The sequence below is a fragment of the Poecilia latipinna genome, unplaced genomic scaffold (genome assembly GCF_001443285.1).
Source record: "Poecilia latipinna isolate Pla-1442-1.1 unplaced genomic scaffold, P_latipinna-1.0 Scaffold211, whole genome shotgun sequence".
NCBI lineage: Eukaryota > Metazoa > Chordata > Actinopteri > Cyprinodontiformes > Poeciliidae > Poecilia > Poecilia latipinna.
Window position 1 is genome coordinate 12,192 of NW_015112827.1, and position 17,175 is coordinate 29,366.

The 17,175-nt window shown below is 40.7% G+C and overlaps 1 protein-coding gene across 1 annotated transcript in view; it reads left to right on the plus strand.

Moving 5' to 3' along the window:
- The window catches only part of LOC106946877 (unconventional myosin-Ig-like), a 24,195-nt gene extending 11,798 nt beyond the window's left edge, over positions 1-12,397 (plus strand). The window contains exon 7 of the mRNA XM_015031553.1: positions 12,027-12,397. Within this exon, the coding sequence (XP_014887039.1) occupies positions 12,027-12,189 (163 nt within the window). The 3' untranslated portion in view covers positions 12,190-12,397. The remainder of the gene's footprint in view (positions 1-12,026) is intronic.
- Positions 12,398-17,175: the final 4,778 nt, after the last annotated feature.

Genomic DNA, 17,175 nt, shown 5'->3' on the forward strand with positions numbered 1-17,175 from the left:
AAGTGTGTTTTTTAAAATTTTTGTTTTTTTAAACTTTATTTTTTGCCAAAAAATTTCCCTTTTTTTTTTTTTTTTTTTTTTTTTTTTTAACCTTTGGATTATTTTTAGAAGCAGTTGAGACCCAAATGGACCCACATTTATGCAAAATTCACATTTTGCATCATAATTGTCCTTTAAATGTCGCCGTGGCTGCAGGTGAAAGGCTGCTCGGTCAGATGACTCACTTCACTGCACCATCTAAAGTGCCTGATTGCGTTCCCACTTTTCTGAGTCAACGTAGCCGAGTCGAGACGCCGTTTGGCTTTTGAGTGTTTTATTTGTGGGGTTTGGGGCTGAGAGGACCGGCAGCAGCTGCAGCGGGCGTCTCAGAGGGGAGTCGACCTTCAGGGACTCGTTGCAGCTCGTCTTTGTGCCACCATCTGCGGTGAGTGCAGGGGTCGTGACCTCTGTGGGAGACTCACGGGACTGAGTTGAAGCTGGAGGGGATGGTGAGCTAAAAGAGAGCGTGAGCATGTGGGAGAGGACGAAGGAGGAGGAGGATGATGAAGCACAGAAAACCTCCGCTGCGTTTCCTTCTGTCGGGAAATCAGACTCTGCCCCAGACTGCGTCACTTCAGGTTGAAGCTCAGCGGTCAGAGGAACTTTGCTGTGTACAAAAGTAACAATTTAAAAAGTTTTTCCATCTGCACTGGATATTAAACACGTTTAATCTTCCTATTGTAAAAGAACGAAACACTAAATGACTTTTTACTGGGGCTGGGAATTTAACTTGATTAAACATGTCGATGGAGTTTCACGTCTAGTTCTAACATAATGTTTCCTGTTTCTGTTACTGAAGTCGACTGACCTCAGATGGTCACGGCTCCAAACTGCGGCTGCGACTCGCTTCTCGGAGCCGCCCAGGTTCGGTTCTGCAGAACTGGGTCAGCGTTGGCTCCGGAGGTGAAACTTCAAAGCTGCTGCTATCTGGTTGGACGCCAGTTTGTCATCTTCCATCTTCCTCGTCGTCTGGCTGCGTTCTGGTCCGGCTCCTGAATCGGAGCGGGCCGCGTGTCTGGCTGTCCGTCGGTATGCTGGGGGTGTTGTGTGTTTTCGGTGGGGGCCGGACCATCTGCTGGGACAGCTGGAGGGTCTGCTGGAAGCAGGATTTAGGGTTTGATCGGCTCGGCCCTCCAAGGCTGAGCAGCTTTCTTTATGCAACGGCCAATTTGGGAACTCGGCTAATGAAGCCTTTCCTTTAAATTAATATTCACATCTTTAGCTCATACGGCTGCACAGCAAGTATTATCTATTAGTTTCTTTCTTTTCTATATTTTTTTAGTAATTATTTTATTTTTGGGATATTTTTTAAATCATATATGCTGGTTTCAAAGCTGCAGTATGTAACTTTATAAAACATAAAATATCTGTTACAACTGGCACCTTCACATGTTATGAGACAGAAAATCTGTGAAGCTTGATTTCCTCCCTGAGATGCTACTGGCGTCTGAAGAGATGCACCAAAAACAACCAATCAGAGCCAGGAGGAGGGGCTTAGCGCTGTCAGTCATCCTCATGTACTCGCTGCTAAATATGCCAGCGACAGAGAAACAACAGGAAAACAATTTATCTGCTGTTGTCAGGAGCTTTGTCTACTAGCTTAGCATTCATGACAGGCTATGCTAGCTGCTGCATAGCAGAAACAAAGCAGAGTGGGAGACGGGGATGAGCAGCACCACACGGAGGATGATTGACAGCACTGAAACCCTTCTTTTCATTTCCAGGGGGCCTTTAAAGAAGCACAGTCGATCACAAGCTAGTTGCTAATCAACCAAAATCCAAAATGAGCTTCGTTTTCACTACAAATGAGCGCAAAACTTCGCTAATGTTGAAAATACACAATTTCACAAGAAACTAAATAAAAAATCACACAGGAATGTTTTTGCACTTGATAATTCAATTAAAAAATAAGGTGTCAACAGATGTAAACAGTTATGAGATTATTTTAATAGTTCATCTATGGTGCTACTCATTTATCAGCTAAACATCAGCGTCTTATTCAGGCGTTGGGGCATCAGGCCCCGCCTACTGGGAGCTACTACCCATGCTGCTCTTTGGGGAGATTGTAGTCGGCCATTTTCCAGAAGAGCGATGGATTCAACTCGTAGGAATGACTCAGCGTTTTATAAACCGATGCTGAGAAAACCAAACCATCCATCATCCAGAACCGGTCGACCTCTTCATCGTCTCTGCCAGTAGTAACATCCGGCTATTGATCACGCGACTCATGATTAAAAAAAAAAATTCATTTCAGTTTTGAGAAATACACCAATTTGATACGGATGAAAAACTGTTTTTTTTAATCAAAAACATGTTTGTTGTTTTTTAAATCAGTTTTTTTAATTTATTAGGTTTATTTGATGGCCAGTCATTAAAATACACAAACCATGGTGCCACTAAGCTTGTTGCTCTCCAGCAGGGAGATGAATGCATGAATGTCTTCAAAGCAAATCTTTATTTCCTGGGAAAACTCCAGTGTCTGGAGCAGAGCCCTGAGGAACTCCTACATCCTTCAGATTGCTGCAGCTTTTAAAGAAAATCTTTTGGTTCTGGTTTTCCAGAAAGCAGCTGTTGGGCTTTAAAACACCAGAAAGAGACGGATTTATGGGCAGCAGCATAAATGATCTCCTTCTCCTCCCTGCGCCTCGACATCAGCGGTTTAATTTATAAATATGGAGAGACCTGGATCTTCGCTGCATTAATAGCAGCTTCTGGGTCAGCCCTCCCTTCCCGGAGCAGCAGGAAGCGTAATTTGATTAACCCCAAAGCAGATGAGAGGAGCATTGAAGTGGAGAACTTGGTGACTTTGAGGTTTGATCTTGACAGTTTGATGGACAGAAAAAGCTGTGGGAAAATCAGCTCCTCTTATTTCTAAATTAATTTTTAGGTCATGCAAAACGTCATCCTGGTCCTGAAATAGCCGCTCGTGTCCCTCAGCGTCTGTCCTGGATGTTTTCGTCTCGCTGTCGGTCTTTCCTCCTCACTGCCGTCGCCCAGGTTGCTCCTGAGTTTTATCCCACCTCAGAGTTCAGGCTCTAGTTTCAGTCATTATGATCAGACTCAGGTTAATGCATGTAGTTTATGTGAAATAAGACCCTCATCTGTTATCAGATGATTATTAAAGTGTTTGATCACAATCCAGGTGGATTACGAATCGAAAGCTCCTGTAAAGTATTTGAAGTTATTTTATCGTCTGATTCTTGGAATCAAAGTTGAATATTTGACTCTTTTTCCTCTTTTTAGACTGGATAAAGTTTTTTACACTTTGCTGAAAAACAAGATTCAGAGTCGTAATTAAACCAAAACTGTGCAGTGTGTGTGTGTGTGTGTGTGTGTGTGTGTGTGTGTGTATATATACACATTTTCTATGTAAGATAAAGAAAACCTTTCAGTGAATATGTTTGACCCAAAACTCCTCAAACTCACGGTTCCAAGTCACTGAAGGAAAATTGTTGCTGCATTTATGCAATAAAATGATTATTTTCTTACTTAATTATGGACTAATAATTTATTCGCATATTTTAATATATTTCTAATATAGTGTAAAAAGGCTTTATTGGTTAAGTGGAAAATCTGTAGAATGTGCCAAATCTAATGAATCGCCAGAATTAATTGTCAGAATAATTGATTACTAAAATAATCGTTAGTTTTATTGGAAAACTTGACAATGTTACATAATGTCGTGTAACACATTAACATAACTGCCCGTATCAGTGGTAAATACAGATTTCTGTGGATTTACGGATGAAGGAAGAGCTCCGCCTTGTTTCGGAGTTTTTCCCTGGAAAGCCGCGGTTTCTTTCCAGCTCCTCTGCCGACTGGCCGACTTCCTGCTGCATTTCAGTGAATAATTCAGCGTCACTTGTGACCAAATGTCTCTTTCATGATATCAGACTCAGTTTTCTGTCTTACATCGTGACATTTAGGTCAGTTTGAACTCGGATTACTGCCTCCCTTCATGCTGTGTTTTGGTTATTTATCCCAGCGGTGACTTGCTGTAAATCGTCTTGTTCCCGTTGTCACACTGTTCCCACTGTGGGCCTCCCTGCAGCCCCTTTGTCCTGCTCTAAACAAACACATGACAAATAATTGCTGTAAGAGGTTGTAGTCATGTGGTGGCAGGAACTCAAACGGAGCCTTTAGGTTTACAAAGTTAATTATAATATTCAGAGGTTAAAATCAGAGTGTGACTGGATGCATCAGAGCAGAGGGAGCCGCCGCGCTGCGACTGAAGTCATATTTTCTGAGTCATTTTTCTCAGAATGTTTCTCCGAAGTGAGACAGGAAGTGGCGCCTGCTGGGGCCGATGAGGCGGCTCCTGATGATGGCGGTGGACGACCTGCGGGGCGGTCCGCTGCCCGAGCGCCTGGCCGCCGCCTGGCCCAGGCTGTTGCCCTGGAGACGGCCTCCATGGCGCTGGCTAGGATGCAGGTGGATCAGAGTAAAACGTTGGAGAGAAAATATGTTTGTTTTAGCAAAAAATAAACAGAAAGTGGAAAAACCATAAAAATCTAAATATGTTCACTTTTCTGCCAAATATTCTCCCAGGTTTTATTTTGTAGGAGAATCCTGTTTGTTGGACTCCTGCAGCGAAAACAATCAACTTTTTAAATAATAAACTAGTTTATTAATCAAAATTCAGACGGGAAACAGATTTTTCTTGTCTGTGCAAAACTATTTTTATTTATTTTCTATTTATTGTTTTTAGTTTTTCTTTTTCAGTTTTTAATTTTTGTTTTTTAATTTATTTTCTTTAAATAATATATAAAGAAGTGAGATGGGTACAGAAGGACCTGATCTTGTTCCAGCCTCCTTTTCAAACAGATTGAATGTTTGAAATGAAGTCAAACAAACAGGGATTGATCTACTGCAGGTTTTATTTCTGCTGATTCTGCTTTACAGCTGGTTAAAAAATCAAAGTTTTGTTTCTCAGAAAAAGAGAAGAATCTTAATTCTTGTTGAAACTAATCATCAGTTTCTGCTTGCATCAGTTACTGCACCGGTGCAGCGCAGCACGGAGCAGGAAGGAGACGACCCTGAAGCGTTTCAGGCGCCGCCGCGGTTCCTCTGCGCGAACGCAGCCGTCGTTTCCTCTGTGAGCGTGAAAGCTGTTTGAACCCGTCGACGCCTGCTGGGCTTCACGGATCAGACCAGGACCACAAAATCATGATTTCTGTTCACTTTGGTAAAAAAAAACAACATTTTACATGAAGCTAATTTGATTTTATGGTACCAGTTTACAATAAGTTCATAGATGTGTCTCTAATTTATCTCTAAGTACTTTGTAAATCAGTAATAACTGTTTATTATGCATTAATTAAGGGTGAGATGGAAACTATGTGCTAAGAAATCAGATTTACATCTGGTGACTGTGCTTACAAGTTGGTCTGAAATGTTTATTGTAGCAACTTTTGATAAAATATGTAAGTGAACAGATTTGGGGAGAAACTGGTAGATTTTGTCTCCTTCACGCCCTTAAGGCTTAATAAACATTTATTAATGATTTATAAAGTGCTTAGAGATGAATTAACATATCGATGAGCTCTCCATAAGGAGAGTGTTTTAGTAAAGTGCGTTTTAAAAAATGGAAAGTATTGAACCAACCTGGTTATTTTCAGTGAATGAAAGTTATAAAATATAACCGTCAACGTAAAACTGAGTCAATATTTTCAAATAAAACCTGTTTAAGGGATGATGGAGCTGTTTTGATCGTTAGACATCCTGGTTTCCCAGCTGTGCCTGAATGCAGCGCTAGTTGATCCGACGCTACAGACAGGCGGGTCTGGACAGAGTTGAATCTATCTGGGAACCTAAACTCTCCCAAACAGCTTTCTGTTGATGTTCATTACCTGGAGAAAAATGGCTGCCGATCCGTCTGGGACGGGTCGGCAGGTCATCTCCAAACATCATGAACTTCTTTCCATCATTCAGGTCAGCCGTTCTGCAGATCTACAGCAGAATGGCTGAACATTAATTGAAATCAAAGGTGCAATGGTCTAGTCAAAGTTCAGGTTGAAATGTGATTGAAATGCAGTGGTTGCTGCTGAAGGCGTCACCTTTGTTTAAATTAAGCCTTTTAGGAGCTTCTAAACATCAGATCAGTTGTTTTATGTTAAACCTTGGAACCCAAAGAGGGTGTACTTACTTTTCTTAGCATCATCCCTTGTTGCTTTGGCTTCATCTTTGTCTAAATTTTTTGTTTTTTGGACACTAGAGGTTTGATTCAAGCTTGTAACGCCAGATCAGCTACATCCTGACGGAAAACCTCTGGAACTGTAACGGGGTGTACTTACTTTTTTCATAACTGTATTTTGGGTTTGGTGGACTCTCCGCTGAAGAGTAAGTGAGACCTAAAAGCTGCTAACTTTTCCTGCTAAGTGACCTGATGGTTAAATGAAAAGCTGCAACCCGCTGGTCAGGTTGGATCAGCAGAACGACCGCAGGCTGGACAAAACTTCTGCTTTCCGTCAAAACTCATCAACAAACATCCAGAACCAATGAGACGCACAAACCGCAGAGCAGGTTCTTCTCATTTCTTTTCTCCAGAAGAGATATGTTGGTCAGGAGGACTGACTACCAGCCCAAAGAAATGCAGAAGAAGAACGATGATGGAAGTGATGATGGCCGCCGCTGTCGATGGAGTCGGAACCAACAGGACTGGGATGTGATGTGTTCACTGACACAGACATAATTATAACTTCAGCCGTTGTTTACATCCAGATTTACCATATTTGGCTTCTTCTGGTGCAGAATTATAACACAAGTCTCACATTAGCAACAAAAATGTAAAAAAAACAATCGGATAGAATTTAGTTCCACATTTGGAAGTGGTACCAATCTGATTTTATTTTTTTCTTGGTGAAAAGATTTGGATTGGGCCGTTCAGACTACAGAGGAACAGTGAATATGGGTCACATTACAAAGAAAACCTGATCTGAGTCCCATTCTGCTGCTTGTGAATGTATTACAAGTCGAGATTAAGACCAGAGAGCAATGAGACCAAAGCTTTTAGGGCTGAGACCAATTCCAGCGCGTGATGCAAATATTGGGTAACGTTAGCTTGGTGCTCTAGCTAACAGTGGCAAACAGCTGACAAGAAACAGAGAATACTTCCCTAAAACATAGTGTATACGCTACACTGGTGTCTTAATATTTATTGATAGTATTGACTAAACCTGTTTGTGTGAGGCCGGGGTAAAGAATTTTGTTAGCGAGACAATTTGCTAACATTAGCTAGCTAGCTTTGCTAACATTTAGCATGTATTATTCTGGCAGTTTAATGATATTTCCACAGTTGAGGTCTTGACTGGCCTTGAAATAAATCCCGAGTCATCAATGACCGAGACGCCACCGATTCCAGCGCATGATGCTAATATTAGGTGACGTTAGCTTGGTGCTAACAGTGGTCAACAGCTGACAAGACACAGAAACTGAAACACCTGAAACATGCCGTATGTTTCAAGTGTTTCAGTTTCTGTCAGGATGTATGTTTGTGCTTCCTTTCTGAGTGACGATAAAAGTTTGATGTAGTCGTCACTGTCTGAAAACAAAGTGCTGCAGGATTTACAAGCTGCTGTATTCTTTCTTCTGGACGTTTGACAAATATATTCAATGTTTGTTTACTGCGCCACAGTTTTTACTTTTTCTTGAGTAATTTCATTGTGAAGTATTTCTGCTCTTACTTGAGTAAAATTTCTGTATTTTCTTCCCACTGAATGAACAACTAACATGTTTTAACCAAAACTCACCAGACACAGACTCACACCTGCAGCTTTGTTAACATTTCATACGTTTTTTTATTGAAAGAAACTGATTTGGAAACATTTTCTTTTGCCCAATTTTGTTGTTTTTTGTTACTTATATGAATTATTGCAATTTGTTCCTTAAAATTTTAACATTTCCACATAACTTTACATTTTGTTCTGTCTGATGATGACATTTTTAAATATTAAATGATTGATCAGTTACTCAGTACTTGAGCAGACTTTTTACCAAATACTTTTTTAGTTTTTCTTGGACGGATACTTTAAACTTTTACTTGAGTTCGGTCGGTGGGTTCTCTCCTCTCCTCTGATTTCGGTGGATGAATTATCTGTTGACTCTGCGGCTCCAGGGCTGTTTTGTGTCTAACCGGGCCGTAACGACCCACTGGGTCAAAGGCCAGTGGTTCTCATGCAGTCATTATAAACTGCATAATGACCATCCCAGTGTGGAATAACTACCAGTTCTAGCAGAGATTCTCTCCAGCGTGAGATGCTCCACTCTGCCCGACTTTTCGCCTCCTGGTGTCGGTCGGGTTTGATGTTTCCTGCAGGAGTTGCTGCTTTGCCCCAGTTCTGTCTGCAGCTTCGCCTGCTCCAGTGATCTGGTTGTCAGAGCGGCGGCCGTGTCGGAGCATCGACTCCCGCTGCGCTCACACACCGTCTGAAATCAGAGAAGACAGATGCAACCGTTTGAACATGAAAAGTGACAAAAAATAAACCTGAAAACCCAACCTGCTTCGAAGTCAGGAGTCCTCAAGATTTACAGGGAACTCAACTCTGGAGAGAAACAAACATTTTCAAATAATAAACTAGGGCAGCTTTATTACGATACCCCTCAATAAAATCTGCTTCCATAAATTAAATCTCTCCTAATCAGTACCAGGCTTTAACCTGAGGCTGGACAACAAATCACTAACAAGATATATCACAATAAATCAATAATCACATGATAAATTAAAACGAGCTCAGTCATTTCCATTGATTTATCGTTTTTCTCTCTTTTTATCCTCCTACCAAAAACTGGAGGATAAAAGTTTTTATTTGGTGGTTTGGTCTCAACTAAACCTTTTTTTGATGGGATGGTGAATCAAACGGATGATTTAGGTTGAAGCTAAACCAATAAAGAATGGTCTAGTCAAAGTCTGAACCTCAATACAGCCGAAAAGTAACGTGCGGTGCCTGGATGCTCTCCGTCCATCCTGACTGAACTTCAGCTGCTGGATTGAAGGAACGATGAGGAAACGACCCAAAAGACCAACCAGGAAATAACTTCGACTTTGTTTCTGTCATAAAACAAACTCCTTTAAAGTTCTCGATCAGGACGCACTAATGGGATCATCTGAATTTTAATCCAAGGTTTCAGGCTGAGGGTTTGAACTGCCGTCATCAGTTATTCCTCTAAACACAGAAGTTGAATAAAACTCATATTTGCCAACAATCTGTCTCTTGTTCTGGTAAATATGACAAGCGTTGTCTCTCATCTGCAGTGTTGCTCTCCAACATGTGATGGCATAATTATTATGAAACACAGGAAGCGTTTGGCTTCTGCTTCTCAGGATGGTTAACTCTGATTTTCTCTGCTGCTCCTTTAAGTCTTGCATGATGTTTATCCATTGTGCGACACTGAAGACTCTCCTGTGGTTCTGCAATGCGTTGATGCAGAGAACCAGTCACTCTGAGCTGCTTTGTGTGTATTCATGTATGACTGAAAGCTTCTACGTATCTAAGAACCACTTCAGACTGGATGAAAACCACTTTACACTCTCTACCTTCAAAGATCAATGCAAGTAGGAAACCTCTGACCACAGTGGAGCATCTGCACCATATCTGGAAGACATTTAAATTAATTAATATTGTTGAAAACTCCAATATGTCTACAGACTGATTACTGAATGTTGCAATGGATACCCATTTATTTGTGGATTTTTCTGTGAAAAATTTGCTTATTCATGTGTTTTTTGGCAGATGGTTCAGTGAACAGTCGGTGTGTCTGAGCAAACTTAGATCAAATGTGGCGTTCCTCAAGGAACCACATTCAGCTCTCTTTTATTTGGTAACTTTATTCACACAGCAGGTTCTGATGAGCAACTCCCACTTTTATTTTTTGCTTGGTCGTTCATGCTACTAATTTGGACCCAAAGCGACTCTCATTCGCCGCAGACGACCGTAGATGCCATCTAGCAGAGCTGTGTCTGCAGCAGTGGAGAGCGCCACTGCCGTCCCTGGATGGATTTAAAGTTGCAGAGAGTGACAGCATGGCCACCAGATGGTCAGCAGACGAAGGAAGCTGGTTAACAGAAAGCTGACAGCAGCTTCTGACCCGGTTCTGCTTGGCTGTGGAGTTGGACCAGGAGTGGTGGGGTTGGGATGTGATGCGTTCACTGACTGCTTTCATCACTTCGTATTATCATTACCAGCCATTGTTTAGATTTACTGTCTGGCCTCTTCTGCTGCAGAATTATGACGCATTTCTCACATCGACATAAAACGTCTGAACATTCAGACTGAAGACACTTTGAAAACAATTGAATACAATTTAATTCCACATATGGACGAGGCACAGATTGATGTTTTTTTCTGTTGAAAAGATGGAATTGGGCCATAGAGAGTGCTGTGATGAAGATGGATATGCGTCGCATATGACGAACTTTTTGTTTTGGTCTCTCAGCAACCAGCACAGCCAGATCCTGGGTGCAGTTTAGAGCAAGGCAGCCGTCTCCCAGCTAGCTGCTCTTCTCTGCCATCCTGTGAGTTTGTGCCCTGATCTATGTTGTAGAAACCAATCTTCAGAAATCGCTGAAGATGGAACGGACCAAAAAAGCCAATTCTGGTCCAACCCTCGGTCTGGTTTTGGTTGAAGTGAACTCTGGTTCGGTTTGAATGTATGCATGAACGCCAAGCGGACCGGAGACCGCTTCAGAAGCAGGAAGTGGACTACAGAGCAGGGCATTCTGGGTAAATACAACCAAAGCTAACATGCTAGCCTAGCACTAGCAGCAGAAATGTCTCCTGGTCTTTAGCCAAAGACTAAAGAGAAATCCTCCAGCCGCTAAAATCTGACGCCTCCATCTTGTTTCCATTTTGTGAAGAAGGAAGTTGCTCTCAGTGTTTTGTGTCGTTTCCTTCAGTGGTTCTTGGTGCAGCGCCCCCACAGGCCAGGAGGGGAACAGAGAAAGAACCACAGCAGCTCAAAATGTACAAAATGTTGAAGTTTTATCCCAATCAAACCAAGTTTACGCGACCATCATGAAGGAAAACAGCCTTAGGAATGAAGCTGGGCCTGATTGGGGATTGTTGGGGTAATAATGGACTTACAGTACTTGTGGTATCTTAAAGTTGTGTCTTATTGGACAAATTAGATTAAAGACTTTGAATTATTCTGTTTCTAATTAATTTAAATAGAAACTATGAATTCAGCACCTTTTAAAATGACATTTCTCAGAAGGAAGTTCACAAAAAATGAGGATTTCTTCAGAAAAATATTACCTGACACCAACTACTGCAGCGTTTCTTGTTGCAGCCGAGGCTGTTTTTGAGTAAACTCCACCGCCTTAGCAGGCAGTAATGGATGAAACGAAGCCAGAATCCTCTCACATGTTTTCCTGTGACGCACTCACCTGGTGAAGCTGGATGCCAAACCCGTTGCATAACATCTATAATTATGTAATCTGCAGAAATCTAATTCATCTTCCAAACGTTGGACTTTAATTCCAACTTCCAGAGAGGAGTCGGGTCCAATCGGTCCGTCCGGGGGAGAGGGAGACGAGAAACACTTTGATTTGACTCATCAGCCGCCTGCTGCCATGTTTGCCAAGTTGGCTTAAAAACCCAAACCAGCAGCAGATCGGTTACTTTCTCAGAAACACTCAGGTGGCCACGAATAGCAGCTCAGCTTCTGGTCAGAATCTGACAGGAAAATAACGTTTCAATCAGTTCATGGAGAAATTTCAGAGATTAAATCTGTGATGTTTAGTGGGAGAAGTTGATTGGAGTCTGAAGTTTGGATCGTATTCAGAGACACCAACAACATGAGAGAATGTCATGAATTCATAAAGAGTTTATAAGGAAAGCAGTCAGCAGTCATCTAACACGCCGTCGTACTGAAGCCGTTTTCTGTCCTACACAGTTTTTGATCGGTTGATGTTTTGTGTTTTAAGTGACTCTGTGATGTGAATCTCCAGTTTCCTGATTAACAGACGGAGTTTTGTGTTTTTTTTCTCCCAGCATCAGAAAAGCTCTGCTTCCCGTGAAGGTCTGCCGCTCGGCGCTGCAGCTGCACATGCGAGGGAAACCCAAGAACGTGACGGTGGAAACCAAACCGGGTCAGAACGTGGCGGACTTCAAGAAGAGCAAAGACGGATTCATCCTCCTGGTTCCTGAGAAATGAGATCTGAGATCCAAACCGGGACTTTTTAAAACCCGGTTTGTTTCAGGGTGGAAACATACAAAGGACTCAAGTCTGCTGCAAAAATGAGACTTTCTGCTTTTTTATAGATTTTTTTATCTTATAATCAAGAATTATAATAAAATATATCCATCCAGGTGTGTTTGACCTGAAACAACCATGGAGAATAAATTATTCCAGCTCTACCTGATGTCTGATGCTCTGCGGAGGAAACTGGACGTTTATTTCCTTCATTCTGTTTGATTTGCTCTCGTTTTGTTTGGGACGTTTGAGCCCCTGCTGGAGAAACTTGCCCCTTAATAAACTGAATTTACCGACTCATTAGAAGCCAAACCAGCTTTAGACGACCTGCTGAGGCGATTATCCCAGAATGTTCTGGAGATAAAACCGTTTGCAAACGGCACGTCCGAATGCAGCGTGTGCTGCATGAAACCGGCTCCTGTCCTGGTCACAAGAGATTCATTTATCTGTTGAGCAGCATTCACACGGCAGGAAGTTCAACACAAAAAGACATAAATTACTCACAGAAATACATCTTCTGTGAGTAATTTGGAAAAAAAGTATCCCGAAATATGTCAATAGGCGAGGTCTGCTGCATAAATAAAGGTATCAAGTTGTATGTCATCAGCAGAGAAACATGTTGGCTGTTCAATTCTGACAGAAGAGCATTGAAGCTACGTTCACCCAGCAGGCTAATGCAACTCATATCCGCTGTTTTCACAGCAGTCGGCCTGAATCCGACCCGTTTACCCTCCCAAAAATCCAATCTGAGGATTTTTGGGAGGATCGTTTTCAAGGCGTTTGCATCCTGAACGATCATGTCAAATTTTATCCAACGTGATAAATGGACTTGAGACGTGCTGGATAAAATTCAGTCACAATGAAGTCTGATTTCCGTTCAGTTTAATTAGTTGTATGAACGACCACAAAAAAAATTAAAAACAAGAAATCAGAAAGACCTGTGGTTTGAATGAAGTAGTAAATAAAAGTGGACCGTTGGTGGTTCCCTGAGGAACTCCACCTGTGATTTTAGTTTATTGAGCAGTTTACCAGAACCTGACAGGCCCACAGATTTAGCTAATTCAAATATTACAGCCGACATTTGGCAGATGAACACAACACCTGTTGTTAAATACTCTGTAATCTAGAATCTGTTTTTGGTTGAGACATTTTAATTATTGCATTTATCTGATCAAAGGGAGATAGTTTAAAAAAAGCACAATATTTAAGATGGTTATTTTTATCTTTTTCTCCACTTTGCATCTTTCTTCCCGCCTGCAGTCAGACGTCATCTCCCAGAAAGCTCTGCAGCAGGTCACTGATCAACTTTCTGCAGGTTTCATCACAGGACTGGAGGGAAGTTTCTGGCTTGTTAGAACTGTTTAAATGGAAAAAAGAGTCAATTTCCATCTAAGAATCAGAATTTTTCTAGAAAAAACGAGGACATTTCCAAGATTAAAAGTAGAAAATATTCTAGATTAATCTCAGAAGTTTACTAGATAAAATATTCTGAAATTTCTGAGTTTAAAATGTCAAAAATATCCCTGAAATTTTTCAGAAATTTCCTAAAAAAAAAAAAAAGAAATAGAAAAAAAAGAGGACATTTTGGAATTTGAGAAGACTTTGGAAATGAGAAAAATTCCAAATTAAAAAATTGTGACTTTTGAAATTGAAATTTCCAAGATGTTTTCTGGAAAATTTCTGAGATTAATCTAAACATTTCTGAGTTTTTTTCTAGCAAATTTTCAAGTTTTTTAACTCTGAAATTTCCAAGATGTTTTTAGAAATTTTGAGATTAGGGACAATTTATTTTCTAGAAGATGTTTATCTTTTCATATTCAGAAATAACCTTGTTTTTTTCTAGGAAATTTTCTAAGATTAATGTCAAAATTTCTGAAATTTTTTGGTGGAAATTTCCTCCTTTTTTCTGTCTGTTTGCTCAACTTTGCTTGTGCACAAACAGGATTCCTCTGAGTCTAATCTAATTTATCAGGACTGAAGATTGTTGATGCAATCACTTAATGTTCTGAGCAATTCCATTACACAAAAACTGGCACCTGGTCTGTCTCACTTTAGAGATTAGCCGCCCTGCAGCCAGGATTTGGTAACGAGTTGGAGAGGATTTACCCGGGAATGTAATGTTTCCCAGAGCTCTTGTGGTTTTTTTCCTCCCTAAATCCTCTCAGCGTGGAGCAGGGCAGGTTTGGTGAGACCCGCAGGTTTCCAGCATCCTTCCGTCATCAGGCTGAGGGGAGGTCACATGCTGGAGATTACAGTAACATGAGGAAGAGATTGCTTTTTCCTCTGACTCGCTCCAGCAGCAGGAATGCTTATTAATCAGGAAAACCAAAGCCGCCATGTTGGACCGGCTGCATGAAAACACCCAGGAGTCATCAGGAATGAGACATCTTTAATCTGGAAAATGAACAGAACCTGCAAAACGAGACAAATACCAGGGGAATAAATCTGGAGCTCTGGGTTTCAGAATCATGCAGTTTTATTACGATGAGCTTTGTAGTTGAGAAATCTCCAGTTGTGTTTCCATTAACCATCATTGAGCAATTTGACATTTTAAAAATAAATTAACTTGAAGGAAACACGCCTGTAGTGTTTATAACGTTTTGCCACTTGGGTGAGTTTATTTGGTAAAACTGCAAAGGAAAAACTTATTTTGCATCAGGAGTCACATAATAAACAACCGGCTGTTGCCACTTGGGCAAAACAAAGAGGAAAACGACAGGAAGTAGTTGGAGGATGATGTCTGTGTATTTTATAATGATTTATGACATTAACAAACTTATTCGTGTGATTTTATTTTAATTGTGTTTATTATTTAATGAAAGCAATGCAACTGCAAAATATTTTTTGACATTAGCGAAATAATGGAAAAGTTTGAGGAAAAGATTTCCTCAATCTTGTCTCAGTCTCGGACTTTGAGGAGTCTTGAGTCAGTAAAGAAAACTGTGGAAATATCACGAAATTGCCAGAATATTCTCCAATTTGTTTGAACTTTGATTGGATGTTAAATTAACTGTTTCCAAGAAAGTGAGCAGTGATTATTTGGGAGACGCAAAATAGGTCAGTAGAGACGAGTAGATTTTGCTTTCAGAGATGGCGGTGGCTACGTCACACTTCTGCGTCACTAAGGTAAGTGATGTTAGCAAAGTTAGCAAGCTAATGTAGCAATCGAAATGATATTCCTCGTCCTCACAAAAAGAAATTTAGCCAATATTAGCGGTACACTTTAAATTTGCAAGCTATGCACAGTATGTGCTGAATCAGTTTTTTCCGTTTTTTTGTGGCTGTTTGCCTCCGTTTGTTAGCTCACCCAGCTAGCATCGCCTAATGTTAGCATGGGGATCCGGACTGGATCTCAGTCCAGAAAGGTCTGTCTGGTCTTTACACGTTATTCATGCATAAATGTCACAGTCTCAAACCAAATGTCTAATTAGTAAGCAAAATATTAAAATTAAAAATAAATATTTAATTGGCAATCTAAATGTTAAGTTTGAAGCTAAATATTTAGCTCCAAATTAAATATTTACTTGAAACTGTGACATTTATAAATGAGTGAATTAAATGAACTAAAGTTTTCCCTCTTTTAACACGTTAAATAAGCCAAGTTATTGCTGTTAATGTTTTACTGGGTAATTTTCTGGAACTGGACCAGAACTAGGTAGTTCTGGTCCAGTTAATTCTAAGCAAGAACTAGTTCAGCCAGTTTAAAAAGAACTGATTCATTTCAATAGGAACTGGATACTGCACTGTTCAGATTTCGATCTATAAAAAACAGTTGATAACCATAAATTATATTCCTCTTTTTTACTGGTCTATCACATGTGTCATAGGCCATCGCATGCTGTCCAAACGTGTGATGCTTTACATGATGAAATATGAAAAAGTGCAAAGGGTGTAAATACTTTCATGCAGCATTTTAAGCACAGAGTGACTATCTGGTGTTTTCCTGATGTTTACACCCAACTTATGCCCCAGAAATCTTGAAGGAGGTGAGCAGGAAAGACAAACGGCTGCTTTTACATTTCAGCTCAACACTTTATTAAATAACCAACATAATAAACAACAATGTCATGAAGAAAGGAAACAAAAACATGAAAAAATTAAACAGTTTTCTTCAAGTTTTTCCCATCAGCAGTATTTTCACTTTCACAGAGACACACCTGGCTCCAGGCGGAGGCTGGACGCTCCATCAGTCGCCCTGCACAGAGCAGGTCTTGTCACGGAGCTGTTGCATCAGAGACGGAGCAGCGCCGCGACTGTCGCTGCCGCACAACGGCCGGCTTTGTGTCACCGGCAGCTGCGCTTTGATGAGAGACGTTACTGATGGCCTCCATCTCTCTGAGGAGGAGAGATTCCTGCAGCTACGCGGGAGGACGAACCTCCAATTTGGCAAAGAGACACCAGAAACTGAGCTGAGAGGAATTCACAAGCCAAACTCAAGTAAACGAGATTCCTGTGTCTCTAATATTTCTATAAAAACCAGAATGACATTTTTTTTTCACTCAGCAGTCACATAGTTTGGGATTTTAACACCTTCAGCATAATGTTTCCTTTGCAACGGAAATAAAAATTGCTGTTAAAAGGCAAAATAAAGCAGCTCAGACCTCTTTTCACCTTTAATGGGACATTAATCCTGCAAATTATGACTAAAATAAATAATGTAGGATGTAAAAACTCTGCAACCGATTGGTTTATAACATCGTAACAAATTTGTTTGTGACAGACTAACGTCTCATTAAAGTACGACGACGTATTGGGGTCATAGATAAAAATAAATAAATGAATAAATGTGTGTGTGTGTGTGTGTGTGCGTGCGTGTGTGTGTGTGTGTGTGTGTGTGTGTGTGTTTGCCAAAACAATCCGACATATTTTAGAAAAAACCCCTGGAAATTTCTAAGTTTGAAAGGCTGAAAATTTGCTGGTTAAAGACTCAGAAATTTTCTAGAGACA